At 45.2% G+C, this 18857-nt stretch overlaps 1 protein-coding gene across 1 annotated transcript; it reads left to right on the top strand.

The window, feature by feature from the left end:
- Positions 1–1768: 1768 nt before the first annotated feature.
- stk3 (serine/threonine kinase 3) lies at positions 1769–15478 on the top strand (the record flags this gene model as incomplete). The annotated part of the gene is made up of 9 exons (XM_084192574.1): positions 1769–1966; positions 2783–2863; positions 3194–3322; positions 4745–4859; positions 5096–5260; positions 7252–7419; positions 12199–12336; positions 12804–12923; positions 15277–15478. Coding segments are annotated over exons 1-9 (1141 nt in total), but the record flags the coding sequence as incomplete, so codon positions are not given.
- Positions 15479–18857: the final 3379 nt, after the last annotated feature.

Consider the following 18857-nt stretch of genomic DNA (forward strand, 5'->3'; position numbering starts at 1 on the left):
TATATACGGCGGAGCTGATGGCCATACTGTTGGCCTTGCAGTGGGCGGAGCTGATGGCCATACTGTTGGCCTTGCAGTGGGTGGAGCTGATGGCCATACTGTTGGCCTTGCAGTGGGTGGAGCTGATGGCCATACTGTTGGCCTTGCAGTGGGTGGAGCTGATGGCCATACTGTTGGCCTTGCAGTGGGTGGAGCTGATGGCCATACTGTTGGCCTTGCAGTGGGTGGAGCTGATGGCCATACTGTTGGCCTTGCAGTGGGTGGAGCTGATGGCCATACTGTTGGCCTTGCAGTGGGTGGAGCTGGTGGCCATACTGTTGGCCTTGCAGTGGGTGGAGCTGATGGCCATACTGTTGGCCTTGCAGTGGGCGGAGCTGATGGCCATACTGTTGGCCTTGCAGTGGGTGGAGCTGATGGCCATACTGTTGGCCTTGCAGTGGGTGGAGCTGATGGCCATACTGTTGGCCTTGCAGTGGGTGGAGCTGATGGCCATACTGTTGGCCTTGCAGTGGGTGGAGCTGATGGCCATACTGTTGGCCTTGCAGTGGGTGGAGCTGATGGCCATACTGTTGGCCTTGCAGTGGGTGGAGCTGATGGCCATACTGTTGGCCTTGCAGTGGGTGGAGCTGATGGCCATACTGTTGGCCTTGCAGTGGGTGGAGCTGATGGCCATACTGTTGGCCTTGCAGTGGGTGGAGCTGATGGCCATACTGTTGGCCTTGCAGTGGGTGGAGCTGATGGCCATACTGTTGGCCTTGTAGTGGGTGGAGCTGATGGCCATACTGTTGGCCTTGCAGTGGGTGGAGCTGATGGCCATACTGTTGGCCTTGTAGTGGGTGGAGCTGATGGCCATACTGTTGGCCTTGCAGTGGGTGGAGCTGATGGCCATACTGTTGGCCTTGTAGTGGGTGGAGGAAGTCAAACCAGACAGAGTAGTTATTTGTTCTGATTCATGTGCAGTGTTAATGAGTCTCCAGTCCTTTAGCTCACATAGCAGACAAGACCTGCTTTATGAGGTGCTACAAACCCATGGCAGGATTAAACAGATGGGTATTCAGATAAGATTTACTTGGGTCCCAGCCCATGTGGGGGTGGAGGGGAACGAGGCAGTAGATTAACATATATACAGTGATGGTGAAGATATGGCAGGAGCAGTGGAGTAGAGATAATAAGGGAAGGCATTTATTTCAAGTACAGAGGAAAGTCGGGGAGGGGAGGACGGCAGGAAGGGACAGAAGAGAGGAGGCTATTTTTACAAGATTAAGGGTGGGACACAGCCAGTTGAATAAGACATTAAACATGATAGGAAAGCATCCATCAGGAAAGTGTGATTATTGTCAGGAAATAGAGACTGTGGAGCATGTATTGCTACAGTGTGGGCAGTATCAGAGGGAAAGAGAGAGGATGAGATCTAGTATGAGGGAGAAGGGGATACAGGAAATTAGTTTAAAGAGTATATTGAGTAGAACGTCATTAGATATAGTCTCAAGTATTGTGTTATATTTTTTTAAGAGAAACGGGGCTGGCAGATTGGATTTAGTTTATCCCTGTCTCTTGCCCACACTCCAGTACGGTAGGTGGCGGTAATGCACCATAACGTTGGATGCCAACCGCCGATAAACCCCACTGAAGAAGAAGAAGAATCACCGCCGATAAACCCCACTGAAGAAGAAGAAGAATCGGTCGTGACCAGCCTGACACTCCAGTCCAGTCCAGTAGGTGGCGGTGTATCCGCCAGTCAGTTGGTTGCGATTCGGGAATAAAACTTAAAGAAGAAGAATCTTTGACGATACAGCTGGCCCTCTTGCCTGAAAACAACGACAACAGAAAATGAAAATATCCGAATATTAGTTTGAATTTGTTATATTTCAGAGAATATTAGTTTGCATTTGTTATATTTCAGAGTTTGTAAACTCCAGGGAGATTATCTGAAGTTGTAAACCATGGAGCCGACAGCGCCCAAAAGGTATGTGGACGTTGGCTTGGAAAGTAGAAGCTAGCTAGCTAAATGAAGTAGCCTTGACAGCTGTAGCAAATATCGTTATATCTGTGGCTGTAGCTACATTAACCAGCTAGCCACGTTAGCAAGTTTGCTAACAATATTTGTAATTTCTTATAAGCTAGCTAGCTAGAGTGTTAGCTTCACCACTTTGACTTGTAGTTATCTAACTAGACATTTTCTAATTACCTTCATTTAGCCAACGGCTAGCTAGCTACCGTTAGCTAGCTAGTTGTCTAGCTAGACAGAAACGGTCTAACATTAACGTTAGCTGAAAATTATGCGTTCTTGTAATCTTTACATTTTGCCTGAAAAGCTAGCTAGCTACTTTGGCATAAATTACATTAAAATCCATGTAGATCCAGTTCCACAATCCCAGTCATGGTGTTGATTTAATAGAAATTGAATGAATAGAAAGCGCTTGAACCATCTAACCCTGGCAATTTGACTGGGAAACTAACGGGGACTCTCGCAGTGGCTGCCTGGTATTGTGATGCAATCATTTCCATACTCATTTGAAATGTTCTATCAACTGATGCTGGATCGCCATGGTAATGTAGAATGTTAATTCAAATGATGCTAACTGATGTAGCTCATGGAATGTATTTTTTGTTGACTCAACAAATCACAGCGCAGATTAAAGGGTACACTTCCTGTTTTTACTTCCAGGCATGGGTACACTCAATGGCTGCCAGTCCACCCATTATGCCATCATTGATTTGAATGGGGATGGCTGTTCTAATCAATCTATTTCTATGGTTCATGCTCTAACTGTTTCCACAGCAAGCTGAAGAAACTGAGTGAAGACAGTCTCACAAAACAACCAGAGGAGGTCTTTGATGTTCTGGAGAAACTTGGTGAAGGGTGAGAATATTCATTCATCTTCTGACAGCATTATAACCTGAATAACACTTATAATGAAAGTAAAGCGATGTTCATGTAAATTGACATTATAATAATGACTAGATTACTTATGCAACAGCTGATGGAACCACTAATATGTATCTTAAGATATTGTTGAGGAATTTCACTAACAAACTATCTTATGAACTTTGTATTTTTTTCTTAAGAAGTTTAAGTTTTTATAATAATAATAATAATAATAATTTTTGCATAAGAAGTGTTTTGTGAATCTGGGCCCTGGTCTTTGGTACTCAGTGCATCATTTCCACTGTCTTTCTCTATCTCCTCCAGGTCCTATGGCAGTGTGTTTAAAGCCATCCATAAGGAGTCGGGCCAGGTGGTGGCTATCAAACAGGTGCCTGTTGAGTCAGACCTCCAGGAGATCATCAAGGAGATATCCATCATGCAGCAGTGTGACAGGTACTCTGTATGTATGAGAGACTTTCATCAGGCAGAGCTAGAATGGCTCCAGAGGCTGTGAGACTCTCTGGGCCAGACTTTCATCAGGCAGAGCTAGCATGTCTCCAGAGGCTGTGAGACTCTCTGGGCCAGACTTTCATCAGGCAGAGCTAGCATGTCTCCAGAGGCTGTGAGACTCTCTGGGCCAGACTTTCATCAGGGAGAGCTAGCATGTCTCCAGAGGCTGTGAGACTCTCTGGGCCAGACTTTCATCAGGCAGAGCTAGCATGTCTCCAGAGGCTGTGAGACTCTCTGGGCCAGACTTTCATCAGGCAGAGCTAGCATGTCTCCAGAGGCTGTGAGACTCTCTGGGCCAGACTTTCATCAGGCAGAGCTAGCATGTCTCCAGAGGCTGTGAGACTCTCTGGGCCAGACTTTCATCAGGCAGAGCTAGCAGGTCTCCAGAGGCTGTGAGACTCTCTGGGCCAGACTTTCATCAGGCAGAGCTAGCATGTCTCCAGAGGCTGTGAGACTCTCTGGGCCAGACTTTCATCAGGCAGAGCTAGCATGTCTCCAGAGGCTGTGAGACTCTCTGGGCCAGACTTTCATCAGGCAGAGCTAGCATGTCTCCAGAGGCTGTGAGACTCTCTGGGCCAGACTTTCATCAGGCAGAGCTAGCAGGTCTCCAGAGGCTGTGAGACTCTCTGGGCCAGACTTTCATCAGGCAGAGCTAGCATGTCTCCAGAGGCTGTGAGACTCTCTGGGCCAGACTTTCATCAGGCAGAGCTAGCATGTCTCCAGAGGCTGTGAGACTCTCTGGGCCAGACTTTCATCAGGCAGAGCTAGAATGGCTCCAGAGGCTGTGAGACTCTCTGGGCCAGACTTTCATCAGGCAGAGCTAGAATGGCTCCAGAGGCTGTGAGACTCTCTGGGCCAGACTTTCATCAGGCAGAGCTAGCATGTCTCCAGAGGCTGTGAGACTCTCTGGGCCAGACTTTCATCAGGCAGAGCTAGCATGTCTCCAGAGGCTGTGAGACTCTCTGGGCCAGACTTTCATCAGGCAGAGCTAGCATGTCTCCAGAGGCTGTGAGACTCTCTGGGCCAGACTTTCATCAGGCAGAGCTAGCATGTCTCCAGAGGCTGTGAGATTCTCTGGGCCAGACTTTCATCAGGCAGAGCTAGCATGTCTCCAGAGGCTGTGAGACTCTCTGGGCCAGACTTTCATCAGGCAGAGCTAGCATGTCTCCAGAGGCTGTGAGACTCTCTGGGCCAGACTTTCATCAGGCAGAGCTAGCAGGTCTCCAGAGGCTGTGGGAGGAGAATAGTCTCCTCCTCCGTAATCCCGTGACTATCTTCAATATACTGCATCCAGTACCACACTCTGTTTGCACACCTAAGTTCACCAACATGTGTTTGTTCACTGCCTTTTATTCCCATGTCCAGTCCCTATGTGGTGAAGTACTATGGCAGCTACTTTAAGAACACAGACCTGTGGATAGTGATGGAGTACTGTGGAGCCGGCTCTGTTTCAGACATCATCAGACTACGCAACAAGACGGTCAGTATATTGTCTCAGTGTGGGAATGAAGATTACCTTTGGTGCTTCAGTAACCTTTTACCATTACATTTTACATTTGAGTCATTTAGCAGACGCTCTTATCCAGAGCGACTTACAGTTAGTGAGTGCATACATTTTCCATACTGCTCATTCATTCATTGCTCATGTTTTGAATGTGTATTCATAGACTACTGAATTATCAGAATGAATCATTTCTATAATCTCCTCTTGTATAGCTCACAGAGGATGAGATAGCCACCATCCTCAAGTCCACATTGAAAGGTCTGGAGTATCTGCATTTCATGAGGAAGATCCACAGAGACATCAAGGCAGGCAACATTCTCCTCAACACAGACGGCCATGCCAAGCTGGCTGACTTTGGAGTAGCGGGACAACTCACGGTATGTCTGCCTGTCTGCCTGCCTGTCTGCCTGCCTGCCTGTCTGTCTGCCTGTCTGCCTGCCTGCCTGCCTGTCTGCCTGTCTGTCTTCAACTCTCTCGCTGAAGTGAATTCTGACTGTCTGACGATGTAATCTGGTGTCAGTTTTATCAGGAGATCTTATTACCTTGACTCAGTTTATATATAGATTATCTTGACTTTATTGTAGTGATTGTAGCAGTGAATCAGTTTATATATACAGTGGGGGAAAAAAGTATTTAGTCAGCCACCAGTTGTGCAAGTTCTCCCACTTAAAAAGATGAGAGAGGCCTGTAATTTTCATCATAGGTACACGTCAACTATGACAGACAAATTGAGGGAAAAAAATCCAGAAAATCACATTGTAGGATTTTTAATGAATTTATTTGCAAATTATGGTGGAAAATAAGTATTTGGTCACCTACAAACAAGCAAGATTTCTGGCTCTCACAGACCTGTAACTTCTTCTTTAGGAGGCTCCTCTGTCCTCCACTCGTTACCTGTATTAATGGCACCTGTTTGAACTTGTTATCAGTATAAAAGACACCTGTCCACAACCTCAAACAGTCACACTCCAAACTCCACTATGGCCAAGACCAAAGAGCTGTCAAAGGACACCAGAAACAAAATTGTACACCTGCACCAGGCTGGGAAGACTGAATCTGCAATAGGGAAGCAGCTTGGTTTGAAGAAATCAACTGTGGGAGCAATTATTAGGAAATGGAAGACATACAAAACCACTGATAATCTCCCTCGATCTGGGGCTCCACGCAAGATCTCACCCCGTGGGGTCAAAATGATCACAAGAACGGTGAGCAAAAATCCCAGAACCACACGGGGGGACCTAGTGAATGACCTGCAGAGAGCTGTGACCAAAGTAACAAAGCCTACCATCAGTAACACACTACGCCGCCAGGGACTCAAATCCTGCAGTGCCAGACGTGTCCCCCTGCTTAAGCCAGTACATGTCCAGGCCCATCTGAAGTTTGCTAGAGTGCATTTGGATGATCCAGAAGAGGATTGGGAGAATGTCAGATGAAACCAAAATAGAACTTTTTGGTAAAAACTCAACTCGTCGTGTTTGGAGGACAAAGAATGCTGAGTTGCATCCAAAGAACACCATACCTACTGTGAAGCATGGGGGTGGAAACATCATGCTTTGGGGCTGTTTTTCTGCAAAGGGACCAGGACGACTGATCCATGTAAAGGAAAGAATGAATGGGGCCATGTATTGTGAGATTCTGAGTGAAAACCTCCTTCCATCAGCAAGGGCATTGAAGATGAAACGTGGCTGGGTCTTTCAGCACGACAATGATCCCAAACACACCACCCGGGCAACGAAGGAGTGGCTTCGTAAGAAGCATTTCAAGGTCCTGGAGTGGCCTAGCCAGTCTCCAGATCTCAACCCCATAGAAAATCTTTGGAGGGAGTTGAAAGTCCGTGTTGCCCAGCGACAGCCCCAAAACATCACTGCTCTAGAGGAGATCTGCATGGAGGAATGGGCCAAAATACCAGCAACAGTGTGTGAAAACCTTGTGAAGACTTACAGAAAACGTTTGACCTGTGTCATTGCCAACAAAGGGTATATAACAAAGTATTGAGAAACTTTTGTTATTGACCAAATACTTATTTTCCACCATAATTTGCAAATCAATTCATTAAAAATCCTACAATGTGATTTTCTGGATTTTTTTCTCTCATTTTGTCTGTCATAGTTGACGTGTACCTATGATGAAAATTACAGGCCTCTCTCATCTTTTTAAATGGGAGAACTTGCACAATTGGTGGCTGACTAAATACTTTTTATCCCCACTGTAGATTATATCTTGACTTTATTGTAGTGATTGTAGCAGTGAATCAGTTTATATATATATATATATAGATATATAGATATATAGATATATAGATATAGATAGATATATATATATATATATATAGATATAGATTTTATAATATTCTTATTATTCTGTCTAGGACACGATGGCAAAGCGGAACACGGTGATCGGGACTCCGTTCTGGATGGCTCCAGAGGTCATCCAGGAGATAGGATATAACTGTGTGGCAGACATCTGGTCCCTGGGCATCACCTCTATAGAGATGGCTGAGGGAAAACCTCCCTACGCTGATATACATCCCATGAGGGTGAGTCTGGGCAGGACAGATCAGGGAGGTTAGTCTACATGTTGGTTATAATTCACCTAGCTAATGACTCTACCTAGCTAATGACTCTACCTAGCTAATGACTCTACCTAGCTAATGACTCTACCTAGCTAATGACTATACCTAGCTAATGACTCTACCTAGCTAATGACTCTACCTAGCTAATGACTCTACCTAGCTAATGACTCTACCTAGCTAATGACTCTACCTAGCTAATGACTCTACCTAGCTAATGACTCTACCTAGCTAATGACTATACCTAGCTAATGACTCTACCTAGCTAATGACTCTACCTAGCTAATGACTCTACCTAGCTAATGACTCTACCTAGCTAATGACTCTACCTAGCTAATGACTCTACCTAGCTAATGACTCTACCTAGCTAATGACTCTACCTAGCTAATGACTCTACCTAGCTAATGACTATACCTAGCTAATGACTATACCTAGCTAATGACTCTACCTAGCTAATGACTCTACCTAGCTAATGACTCTACCTAGCTAATGACTCTACCTAGCTAATGACTCTACCTAGCTAATGACTCTACCTAGCTAATGACTCTACCTAGCTAATGACTCTACCTAGCTAATGACTCTACCTAGCTAATGACTCTACCTAGCTAATGACTCTACCTAGCTAATGACTCTACCTAGCTAATGACTCTACCTAGCTAATGACTCTACCTAGCTAATGACTCTACCTAGCTAATGACTCTACCTAGCTAATGACTCTACCTAGCTAATGACTATACCTAGCTAATGACTACCTAGCTAATGACTCTACCTAGCTAATGACTCTACCTAGCTAATGACTATACCTAGCTAATGACTCTACCTAGCTAATGACTCTACCTAGCTAATGACTCTACCTAGCTAATGACTCTACCTAGCTAATGACTCTACCTAGCTAATGACTATACCTAGCTAATGACTATACCTAGCTAATGACTCTACCTAGCTAATGACTCTACCTAGCTAATGACTCTACCTAGCTAATGACTCTACCTAGCTAATGACTCTACCTAGCTAATGACTCTACCTAGCTAATGACTCTACCTAGCTAATGACTCTACCTAGCTAATGACTCTACCTAGCTAATGACTCTACCTAGCTAATGACTCTACCTAGCTAATGACTCTACCTAGCTAATGACTCTACCTAGCTAATGACTCTACCTAGCTAATGGCTATACCTAGCTAATGACTCTACCTAGCTAATGACTCTACCTAGCTAATGACTCTACCTGAAAAATTGAAATCTGGAATACTCCACAAACACCTGGATGTCTCAGAACCAAAGGTTTTGGTAAAATCCAAAAATCGAAATCTAATATTATTTGTCATATGCTTCGTAGACAACAGGTGGAAACTAACAGTGAACTGCTGACTGACGGGTCCTTTTTCAACAATGCAGAGTTAGAGAAAAAATAAAAATATATAAATAATGACACGAGGAATAGATACAGCATGAATAACAATAACGAGTAAAAATAACATGGCTGTATACAGGAAGTACCAGGTAATAACATGGCTGTATACAGGAAGTACCAGGTAATAACATGGCTGTATACAGGAAGTACCAAGTAATAACATGGCTGTATACAGGAAGTACCAGGTAATAACATGGCTGTATACAGGAAGTACCAGGTAATAACATGGCTGTATACAGGAAGTACCAGGTAATAACATGGCTGTATACAGGAAGTACCAGGTAATAACATGGCTGTATACAGGAAGTACCAGGTAATAACATGGCTGTATACAGGAAGTACCAGGTAATAACATGGCTGTATACAGGAAGTACCAGGTAATAACATGGCTGTATACAGGAAGTACCAGGTAATAACATGGCTGTATACAGGAAGTACCAGGTAATAATATGGCTGTATACAGGAAGTACCAGGTAATAACATGGCTGTATACAGGAAGTACCAGGTAATAACATGGCTGTATACAGGAAGTACCAGGTAATAACATGGCTGTATACAGGAAGTACCAGGTAATAACATGGCTGTATACAGGAAGTACCAGGTAATAACATGGCTGTATACAGGAAGTACCAGGTAATAACATGGCTGTATACAGGAAGTACCAGGTAATAACATGGCTGTATACAGGGAGTATCAGTACCGAGTCGATGTGCAGGGGTACGAGGTAATTGAGGGAGATATGTACATATAGGTGGGGATAAAGTGACTAGGCCACATGATAGACAGTAGCAGCAGCGTATGTGATGACTGTGTGAGGCGTCAGTATGCATGTGTGTGCATGTTGTGTGTGTGGACGTATGTTGTGTGTGTTGGGGTGTCAGTGTAAGTACGTGTGGGTGGAGTCCAGTGTGTGTGTGGGTGGAGTCCAGTGTGTGTGGGTGGAGTCAGTGCAAGAGAGTAAGTGGATGAAAGGCTAAATGCAGGTAGGGTAGTTAGGAGGGTTAGGGTAGTTAGGAGGGTTAGGGTAGTTAGGAGGGTTAGGGTAGTTAGGAGGGTTAGGGTAGTTAGGAGGGTTAGGGTAGTTAGGGTTAGGGTAGTTAGGAGGGTTAGGGTAGTTAGGAGGGTTAGGGTAGTTAGGAGGGTTAGGGTAGTTAGGAGGGTTAGGGTAGTTAGGGTTAGGGTAGTTAGGAGGGTTAGGGTAGTTAGGGTTAGGGTAGTTAGGGTTAGGGTAGTTAGGAGGGTTAGGGTAGTTAGGGTTAGGGTAGTTAGGAGGGTTAGGGTAGTTAGGGTTAGGGTAGTTAGGAGGGTTAGGGTAGTTAGGGTTAGGGTAGTTAGGAGGGTTAGGGTAGTTAGGAGGGTTAGGGTAGTTAGGAGGGTTAGGGTAGTTAGGAGGGTTAGGGTAGTTAGGAGGGTTAGGGTAGTTAGGAGGGTTAGGGTAGTTAGGAGGGTTAGGGTAGTTAGGAGGGTTAGGGTAGTTAGGAGGGTTAGGGTAGTTAGGAGGGTTAGGGTAGTTAGGAGGGTTAGGGTAGTTAGGGTTAGGGTAGTTAGGAGGGTTAGCGTAGTTAGGAGGGTTAGGGTAGTTAGGGTTAGGGTAGTTAGGAGGGTTAGGGTAGTTAGGAGGGTTAGGGTAGTTAGGAGGGTTAGGGTAGTTAGGAGGGTTAGGGTAGTTAGGAGGGTTAGGGTAGTTAGGAGGGTTAGGGTAGTTAGGAGGGTTAGGGTAGTTAGGGTTAGGGTAGTTAGGGTTAGGGTAGTTAGGAGGGTTAGGGTAGTTAGGAGGGTTAGGGTAGTTAGGAGGGTTAGGGTAGTTAGGAGGGTTAGGGTAGTTAGGAGGGTTAGGGTAGTTAGGAGGGTTAGGGTAGTTAGGAGGGTTAGGGTAGTTAGGAGGGTTAGGGTAGTTAGGAGGGTTAGGGTAGTTAGGAGGGTTAGGGTAGTTAGGAGGGTTAGGGTAGTTAGGAGGGTTAGGGTAGTTAGGAGGGTTAGGGTAGTTAGGAGGGTTAGGGTAGTTAGGAGGGTTAGGAGGGTTAGGGTAGTTAGGGTTAGGGTAGTTAGGAGGGTTAGGGTAGTTAGGGTTAGGGTAGTTAGGAGGGTTAGGGTTAGGGTAGTTAGGAGGGTTAGGGTAGTTAGGGTTAGGGTAGTTAGGAGGGTTAGGGTAGTTAGGGTTAGGGTAGTTAGGGTTAGGGTAGTTAGGAGGGTTAGGGTAGTTAGGGTTAGGGTAGTTAGGAGGGTTAGGGTTAGGGTAGTTAGGAGGGTTAGCGTAGTTAGGGTAGTTAGGAGGGTTAGGGTGGTTAGGGTAGTTAGGGTTAGGGTGGTTAGGGTTAGGGTAGTTAGGGTTAGGGTAGTTAGGAGGGTTAGGGTAGTTAGGATTAGGGTGGTTAGGGTAGTTAGGGTGGTTAGGGTAGTTAGGGTTAGGGTGGTTAGGGTAGTTAGGGTAGTTAGGGTTAGGGTGGTTAGGGTAGTTAGGGGTAGGGTAGTTAGGAGGGTTAGGGTAGTTAGGGTTAGGGTGGTTAGGGTAGTTAGGGTGGTTAGGGTAGTTAGGGTTAGGGTGGTTAGGGTGGGTAGGGTAGTTAGGAGGGTTAGGGTAGTTAGGGTTAGGGTGGTTAGGGTTAGGGTAGTTAGGGTATTTAGGCTTAGGGTAGTTAGGGTTAGGGTGGTTAGGGTAGTTAGGGTTAGGGTGGTTAGGGTAGTTAGGGGTAGGGTAGTTAGGGTTAGGGTTGTTAGGGTTAGGTTAGGGTGGTTAGGGTAGGGTTAGGGTAGTCCTGGTAGCCATTTCATTAGCTATTTAACAGTCTTGTTTAGCAGTCTTTTGGCATAGGGGTAGAAGCTGTTCAGGGTCCTGTTGATTCCAGACTTCCAGTGCAGCGGTACCGCTTGCCGTGCGGTAGCACACAGAACAGTTTATGACTTGGGTGGCTGGAGTCTTTGACCATTTTTGGACCTTCCACTGACACCGCCTGGTATAGAGGTCCTGGATGGCTGGGAGCTCGGCCCCAGTGATGTACTGGGCCGTACTCACCACCCTCTGTAGCGCCTTGCGGTTGGCTGCCTTGCGGTTGGCTGCCTTACGGTTGGCTGCCTTGCAGTTGCCATACCAAGCAGTCAGTAGACATTCATTAGGGTTTCCAGAGGTCTTCATACCATTCATTAGGGTTTCCAGAGGTCTTCATACCATTCATTAGGGTTTCCAGAGGTCTTCCATCCCATTCATTAGGGTTTCCAGAGGTCTTCATCCCATTCATTAGGGTTTCCAGAGGTCTTCATCCCATTCATTAGGGTTTCCAGAGGTCTTCATGCTACCTGCTTCACCAGGTGTTCTCTCTCTCTCTCTCTATCAGGCTATTTTCATGATCCCAACCAACCCACCTCCTACGTTCAGGAAGCCTGAGCTGTGGACAGACGACTTCACACACTTTGTAAAGAAATGTCTGGTGAAGAACCCAGAACAGAGAGCTACAGCCACACTGCTACTACAGGTGAGAGGCAGACAGGCAGACAGACAGGCAGACAGACAGGCAGACAGGCAGACAGGCAGACAGACAGACAGACAGACAGACAGACAACTACAGGTGGGACAGACAGACAGACGACTACTACAGGTGAGAGACAGACGGACATACAGACAGACAGACGACTACTACAGGTGAGAGACAGACGGACGGACAGACAGACAGACGACTACTACAGGTGGCAGACAGACAGACAGGCAGACAGACAGACAGACAGACGACTACTACAGGTGGGACAGACAGACAGACAGGCAGACAGACTCCTGTATATTCGTATAAAAACACAGTCTGTCATCTTGTCCAGCTCATCTTCTCGTAGCACCTTGCCATTTGACTGTCTGTGATGTCACTTCGTCTACCAACATATAAAACCACTGTCAGGCATGTGGAGCTTCATCAACTGACTGACTTCCTCCTCTCCATCTCTCCTGTAGCATCCGTTCATCACGGCAGCCAAGCCAGTCACCATCCTGAGAGACCTGATCACTGAGTCCATGGAGATGAAGGCTAAGAGACAGCAGGAGCAGCAGAGAGAGCTGGAGGAGGAGGACTCTGTACGTATAGTCTAGTCTGGGATCTATGGACACAGCCATTAAAGCAGCTGGGTGCAGACATATACACCAAGCTGCCTTAATGGCTCGTCTTCTAGGTGCATTATGGTCCTGATGATAGTCACTACTACAAGTAGGGATTGGTTGATGCTCAGCGTTAAATTGAAATATTCCTACCACCACATCTAAGCCAATATGACACCAATGAAACTTCTCTTATTAATAGTTAGCTAACGTCAGTCAGCTGAACAGGCAAAGAAAGGTATCTTCATTTGGTCATGGAAGGTTTACACTAACGACTGCAGCCATTAGCTAGAGCCAGACGACAACAGCTGACCTCGGCACTTGCTTCACATAGAAGCTACAGGTAACTGCCAAAATAAAGGAAACACCAACATAGTGTCTTAACAGGGCGTTGGGCCAGAACAGGGCGTTGGGCCAGAACAGGGCGTTGGGCCAGAACAGGGCGTTGGGCCAGAACAGGGCGTTGGGCCACCATGGGCCAGAACAGGGCATTGGGCCACCATGAGCCAGAACAGGGCGTTGGGCCAGAACAGGGCGTTGGGCCAGAACAGGGCGTTGGGCCAGAACAGGGCGTTGGGCCAGAACAGGGCGTTGGGCCACCATGGGCCAGAACAGGGCGTTGGGCCACCATGAGCCAGAACAGGGCGTTGGGCCAGAACAGGGCGTTGGGCCAGAACAGGGCGTTGGGCCACCATGGGCCAGAACAGGGCGTTGGGCCACCATGAGCCAGAACAGGGCGTTGGGCCAGAACAGGGCGTTGGGCCAGAACAGGGCGTTGGGCCAGAACAGGGCGTTGGGCCACCATGAGTCAGAACAGGGCGTTGGGCCAGAACAGGGCGTTGGGCCACCATGAGCCAGAACAGGGCATTGGGCCACCATGAGCCAGAACAGGACGTTGGGCCACCATGGCCCAGAACAGGGCGTTGGGCCAGAACAGGGCGTTGGGCCACCATGGCCCAGAACAGGGCGTTGGGCCAGAACAGGGCGTTGGGCCACCATGAGCCAGAACCGGGCGTTGGGCCAGAACAGGGCGTTGGGCCAGAACAGGGCGTTGGGCCACCATGGCCCAGAACAGGGTGTTGGGCCAGAACAGGGCGTTGGCCCAGAACAGGGCGTTGGGCCACCATGAGCCAGAACCGGGCGTTGGGCCAGAACAGGGCGTTGGGCCAGAACAGGGCGTTGGGCCAGAACAGGGCGTTGGGCCACCATGAGCCAGAACCGGGCGTTGGGCCACCATGAGCCAGAACCGGGCATTGGGCCACCACGAGCCAGAACTCCTTCAGTGCTCCATGGCACAGATTCTACAAGTGTCTGGAACTCAAATTTTTTTACATTTACATTTGAGTCATTTAGCCGACACTCTTATCCAGAGCCACTTACAGTTAGTGAGTCATTTAGCAGACGCTCTTATCCAGAGCCACTTCCAGTTATTGAGTCATTTAGCAGACGCTCTTATCCAGAGCCACTTCCAGTTATTGAGTCATTTAGCAGACGCTCTTATCCAGAGCCACTTCCAGTTAGTGAGTCATTTAGCAGACGCTCTTATCCAGAGCCACTTCCAGTTATTGAGTCATTTAGCAGACGCTCTTATCCAGAGCCACTTACAGTTAGTGAGTCATTTAGCAGACGCTCTTATCCAGAGCCACTTACAGTTAGTGAGTCATTTAGCAGACGCTCTTATCCAGAGCCACTTCCAGTTAGTGAGTCATTTAGCAGACGCTCTTATCCAGAGCCACTTACAGTTAGTGAGTCATTTAGCAGACGCTCTTATCCAGAGCCACTTACAGTTAGTGAGTCATTTAGCAGACGCTCTTATCCAGAGCCACTTACAGTTAGTGAGTCATTTAGCAGACGCTCTTATCCAGAGCCACTTCCAGTTAGTGAGTCATTTAGCAGACGCTCTTATCCAGAGCCACTTCCAGTTAGTGAGTCATTTAGCAGACGCTCTTATCCAGAGCCACTTACAGTTAGTGAGTCATTTAGCAGACGCTCTAATCCAGAGCCACTTCCAGTTAGTGAGTGCATACATTATTTTTTTATTTTCCCCCGTGGGAATCGAACCCACAACCCTGGCGTTGCAAAAGCCATGCTCTACCAACTGAGCTACATCCCTGGGCCAGCACACACTTGATATATTTGCAGTTGATACTTAGAACGTAACATTTTATTTCCCAGGTAACATGACCTTATACACAACTCAGGGCTGGGCCTGCCCTTTCTGCAGTTAGAGGGTATTTGTATGAATGAATCCTAGTACCTTACTGTCCCACTGCTGATGTAAAAAGGGCTTTATAATAAGTTTGATTGACCTGACTGTCCTCTCTGCCTCCAGGAAGAGGAGGTGGAGGTGGACTCCCACACCATGGTGAAGTCTGGATCAGAGGGGGCTGGCACCATGAGAGCTGCCAGCACCATGAGCGACGGAGCTCAGACCATGATAGAGCACGGCAGCACCATGTTAGAGGCAGACCTGGGAACTATGGTCATCAACAGTGATGATGAGGAGGAGGACAACGATGAAGGCTCCATGAGGAGTGAGTAGAGCTTGTCAGGATGGTACCGTAGGCTGTAACATATGATTTAGTATATTCTGTGATCATTTAGTTATATTCATTATAGTGAGCTGTTCAGCCTGGTACCGTAGGCTATAGTTGACATTATCATTTAGTTATATTCATTATAGTGAGCTGTTCAGCCTGGTACCGTAGGCTATAGTTGACATTATCATTTAGTTATATTCATTATCGTGAGCTGTTCAGCCTGGTACCGTAGGCTATAGTTGACATTATCATTTAGTTATATTCATTATCGTGAGCTGTTCAGCCTGGTACCGTAGGCTATAGTTGACATTATCATTTAGTTATATTCATTATAGTGAGCTGTTCAGCCTGGTACCGTAGGCTATAGTTGACATTATCATTTAGTTATATTAATTATAGTGAGCTGTTCAGCCTGGTACCGTAGGCTATAGTTGACATTATCATTTAGTTATATTCATTATCGTGAGCTGTTCAGCCTGGTACCGTAGGCTATAGTTGACATTATCATTTAGTTATATTCATTATAGTGAGCTGTTCAGCCTGGTACCGTAGGCTATAGTTGACATTATCATTTAGTTATATTCATTATAGTGAGCTGTTCAGCCTGGTACCGTAGGCTATAGTTGACATTATCATTTAGTTATATTCATTATAGTGAGCTGTTCAGCCTGGTACCGTAGGCTATAGTTGACATTATCATTTAGTTATATTCATTATCGTGAGCTGTTCAGCCTGGTACCGTAGGCTATAGTTGACATTATCATTTAGTTATATTCATTATCGTGAGCTGTTCAGCCTGGTACCGTAGGCTATAGTTGACATTATCATTTAGTTATATTCATTATAGTGAGCTGTTCAGCCTGGTACCGTAGGCTATAGTTGACATTATCATTTAGTTATATTCATTATAGTGAGCTGTTCAGCCTGGTACCGTAGGCTATAGTTGACATTATCATTTAGTTATATTCATTATAGTGAGCTGTTCAGCCTTGTACCGTAGGCTATAGTTGACATTATCATTTAGTTATATTCATTATAGTGAGCTGTTCAGCCTGGTACCGTAGGCTATAGTTGACATTATCATTTAGTTATATTCATTATAGTGAGCTGTTCAGCCTGGTACCGTAGGCTATAGTTGACATTATCATTTAGTTATATTCATTATAGTGAGCTGTTCAGCCTGGTACCGTAGGCTATAGTTGACATTATCATTTAGTTATATTCATTATAGTGAGCTGTTCAGCCTGGTACCGTAGGCTATAGTTGACATTATCATTTAGTTATATTCATTATAGTGAGCTGTTCAGCCTGGTACCGTAGGCTATAGTTGACATTATCATTTAGTTATATTCATTATCGTGAGCTGTTCAGCCTGGTACCGTAGGCTATAGTTGACATTATCATTTAGTTATATTCATTATAGTGAGCTGTTCAGCCTGGTACCGTAGGCTATAGTTGACATTATCATTTAGTTATATTCATTATAGTGAGCTGTTCAGCCTGGTACCGTAGGCTATAGTTGACATTATCATTTAGTTATATTCATTATAGTGAGCTGTTCAGCCTGGTACCGTAGGCTATAGTTGACATTATCATTTAGTTATATTCATTATCGTGAGCTGTTCAGCCTGGTACCGTAGGCTATAGTTGACATTATCATTTAGTTATATTCATTATCGTGAGCTGTTCAGCCTGGTACCGTAGGCTATAGTTGACATTATCATTTAGTTATATTCATTATAGTGAGCTGTTCAGCCTGGTACCGTAGGCTATAGTTGACATTATCATTTAGTTATATTCATTATAGTGAGCTGTTCAGCCTGGTACCGTAGGCTATAGTTGACATTATCATTTAGTTATATTCATTATAGTGAGCTGTTCAGCCTGGTACCGTAGGCTATAGTTGACATTATCATTTAGTTATATTCATTATAGTGAGCTGTTCAGCCTGGTACCGTAGGCTATAGTTGACATTATCATTTAGTTATATTCATTATAGTGAGCTGTTCAGCCTGGTACCGTAGGCTATAGTTGACATTATCATTTAGTTATATTCATTATAGTGAGCTGTTCAGCCTGGTACCGTAGGCTATAGTTGACATTATCATTTAGTTATATTCATTATAGTGAGCTGTTCAGCCTGGTACCGTAGGCTATAGTTGACATTATCATTTAGTTATATTCATTATAGTGAGCTGTTCAGCCTGGTACCGTAGGCTATAGTTGACATTATCATTTAGTTATATTCATTATAGTGAGCTGTTCAGCCTGGTACCGTAGGCTATAGTTGACATTATCATTTAGTTATATTCATTATAGTGAGCTGTTCAGCCTGGTACCGTAGGCTATAGTTGACATTATCATTTAGTTATATTCATTATCGTGAGCTGTTCAGCCTGGTACCGTAGGCTATAGTTGACATTAATCATTTAGTTATATTCATTATAGTGAGCTGTTCAGCCTGGTACCGTAGGCTATAGTTGACATTATCATTTAGTTATATTCATTATAGTGAGCTGTTCAGCCTGGTACCGTAGGCTATAGTTGACATTATCATTTAGTTATATTCATTATCGTGAGCTGTTCAGCCTGGTACCGTAGGCTATAGTTGACATTATCATTTAGTTATATTCATTATCGTGAGCTGTTCAGCCTGGTACCGTAGGCTATAGTTGACATTATCATTTAGTTATATTCATTATAGTGAGCTGTTCAGCCTGGTACCGTAGGCTATAGTTGACATTATCATTTAGTTATATTCATTATAGTGAGCTGTTCAGCCTGGTACCGTAGGCTATAGTTGACATTATCATTTAGTTATATTCATTATAGTGAGCTGTTCAGCCTGGTACCGTAGGCTATAGTTGACATTATCATTTAGTTATATTCATTATAGTGAGCTGTTCAGCCTGGTACCGTAGGCTATAGTTGACATTATCATTTAGTTATATTCATTATAGTGAGCTGTTCAGCCTGGTACCGTAGGCTATAGTTGACATTATCATTTAGTTATATTCATTATAGTGAGCTGTTCAGCCTGGTACCGTAGGCTATAGTTGACATTATCATTTAGTTATATTCATTATAGTGAGCTGTTCAGCCTGGTACCGTAGGCTATAGGTTGACATTATCATTTAGTTATATTCATTATAGTGAGCTGTTCAGACCTGGTACCGTAGGCTATAGTTGACATTATCATTTAGTTATATTCATTATAGTGAGCTGTTCAGCCTGGTACCGTAGGCTATAGTTGACATTATCATTTAGTTATATTCATTATAGTGAGCTGTTCAGCCTGGTACCGTAGGCTATAGTTGACATTATCATTTAGTTATATTCATTATAGTGAGCTGTTCAGCCTGGTACCGTAGGA

This window comes from Coregonus lavaretus (genome assembly GCF_964263955.1).
Source record: "Coregonus lavaretus genome assembly, contig: HAP1_SCAFFOLD_307, whole genome shotgun sequence".
Classification (NCBI taxonomy): Eukaryota; Metazoa; Chordata; class Actinopteri; order Salmoniformes; family Salmonidae; genus Coregonus; species Coregonus lavaretus.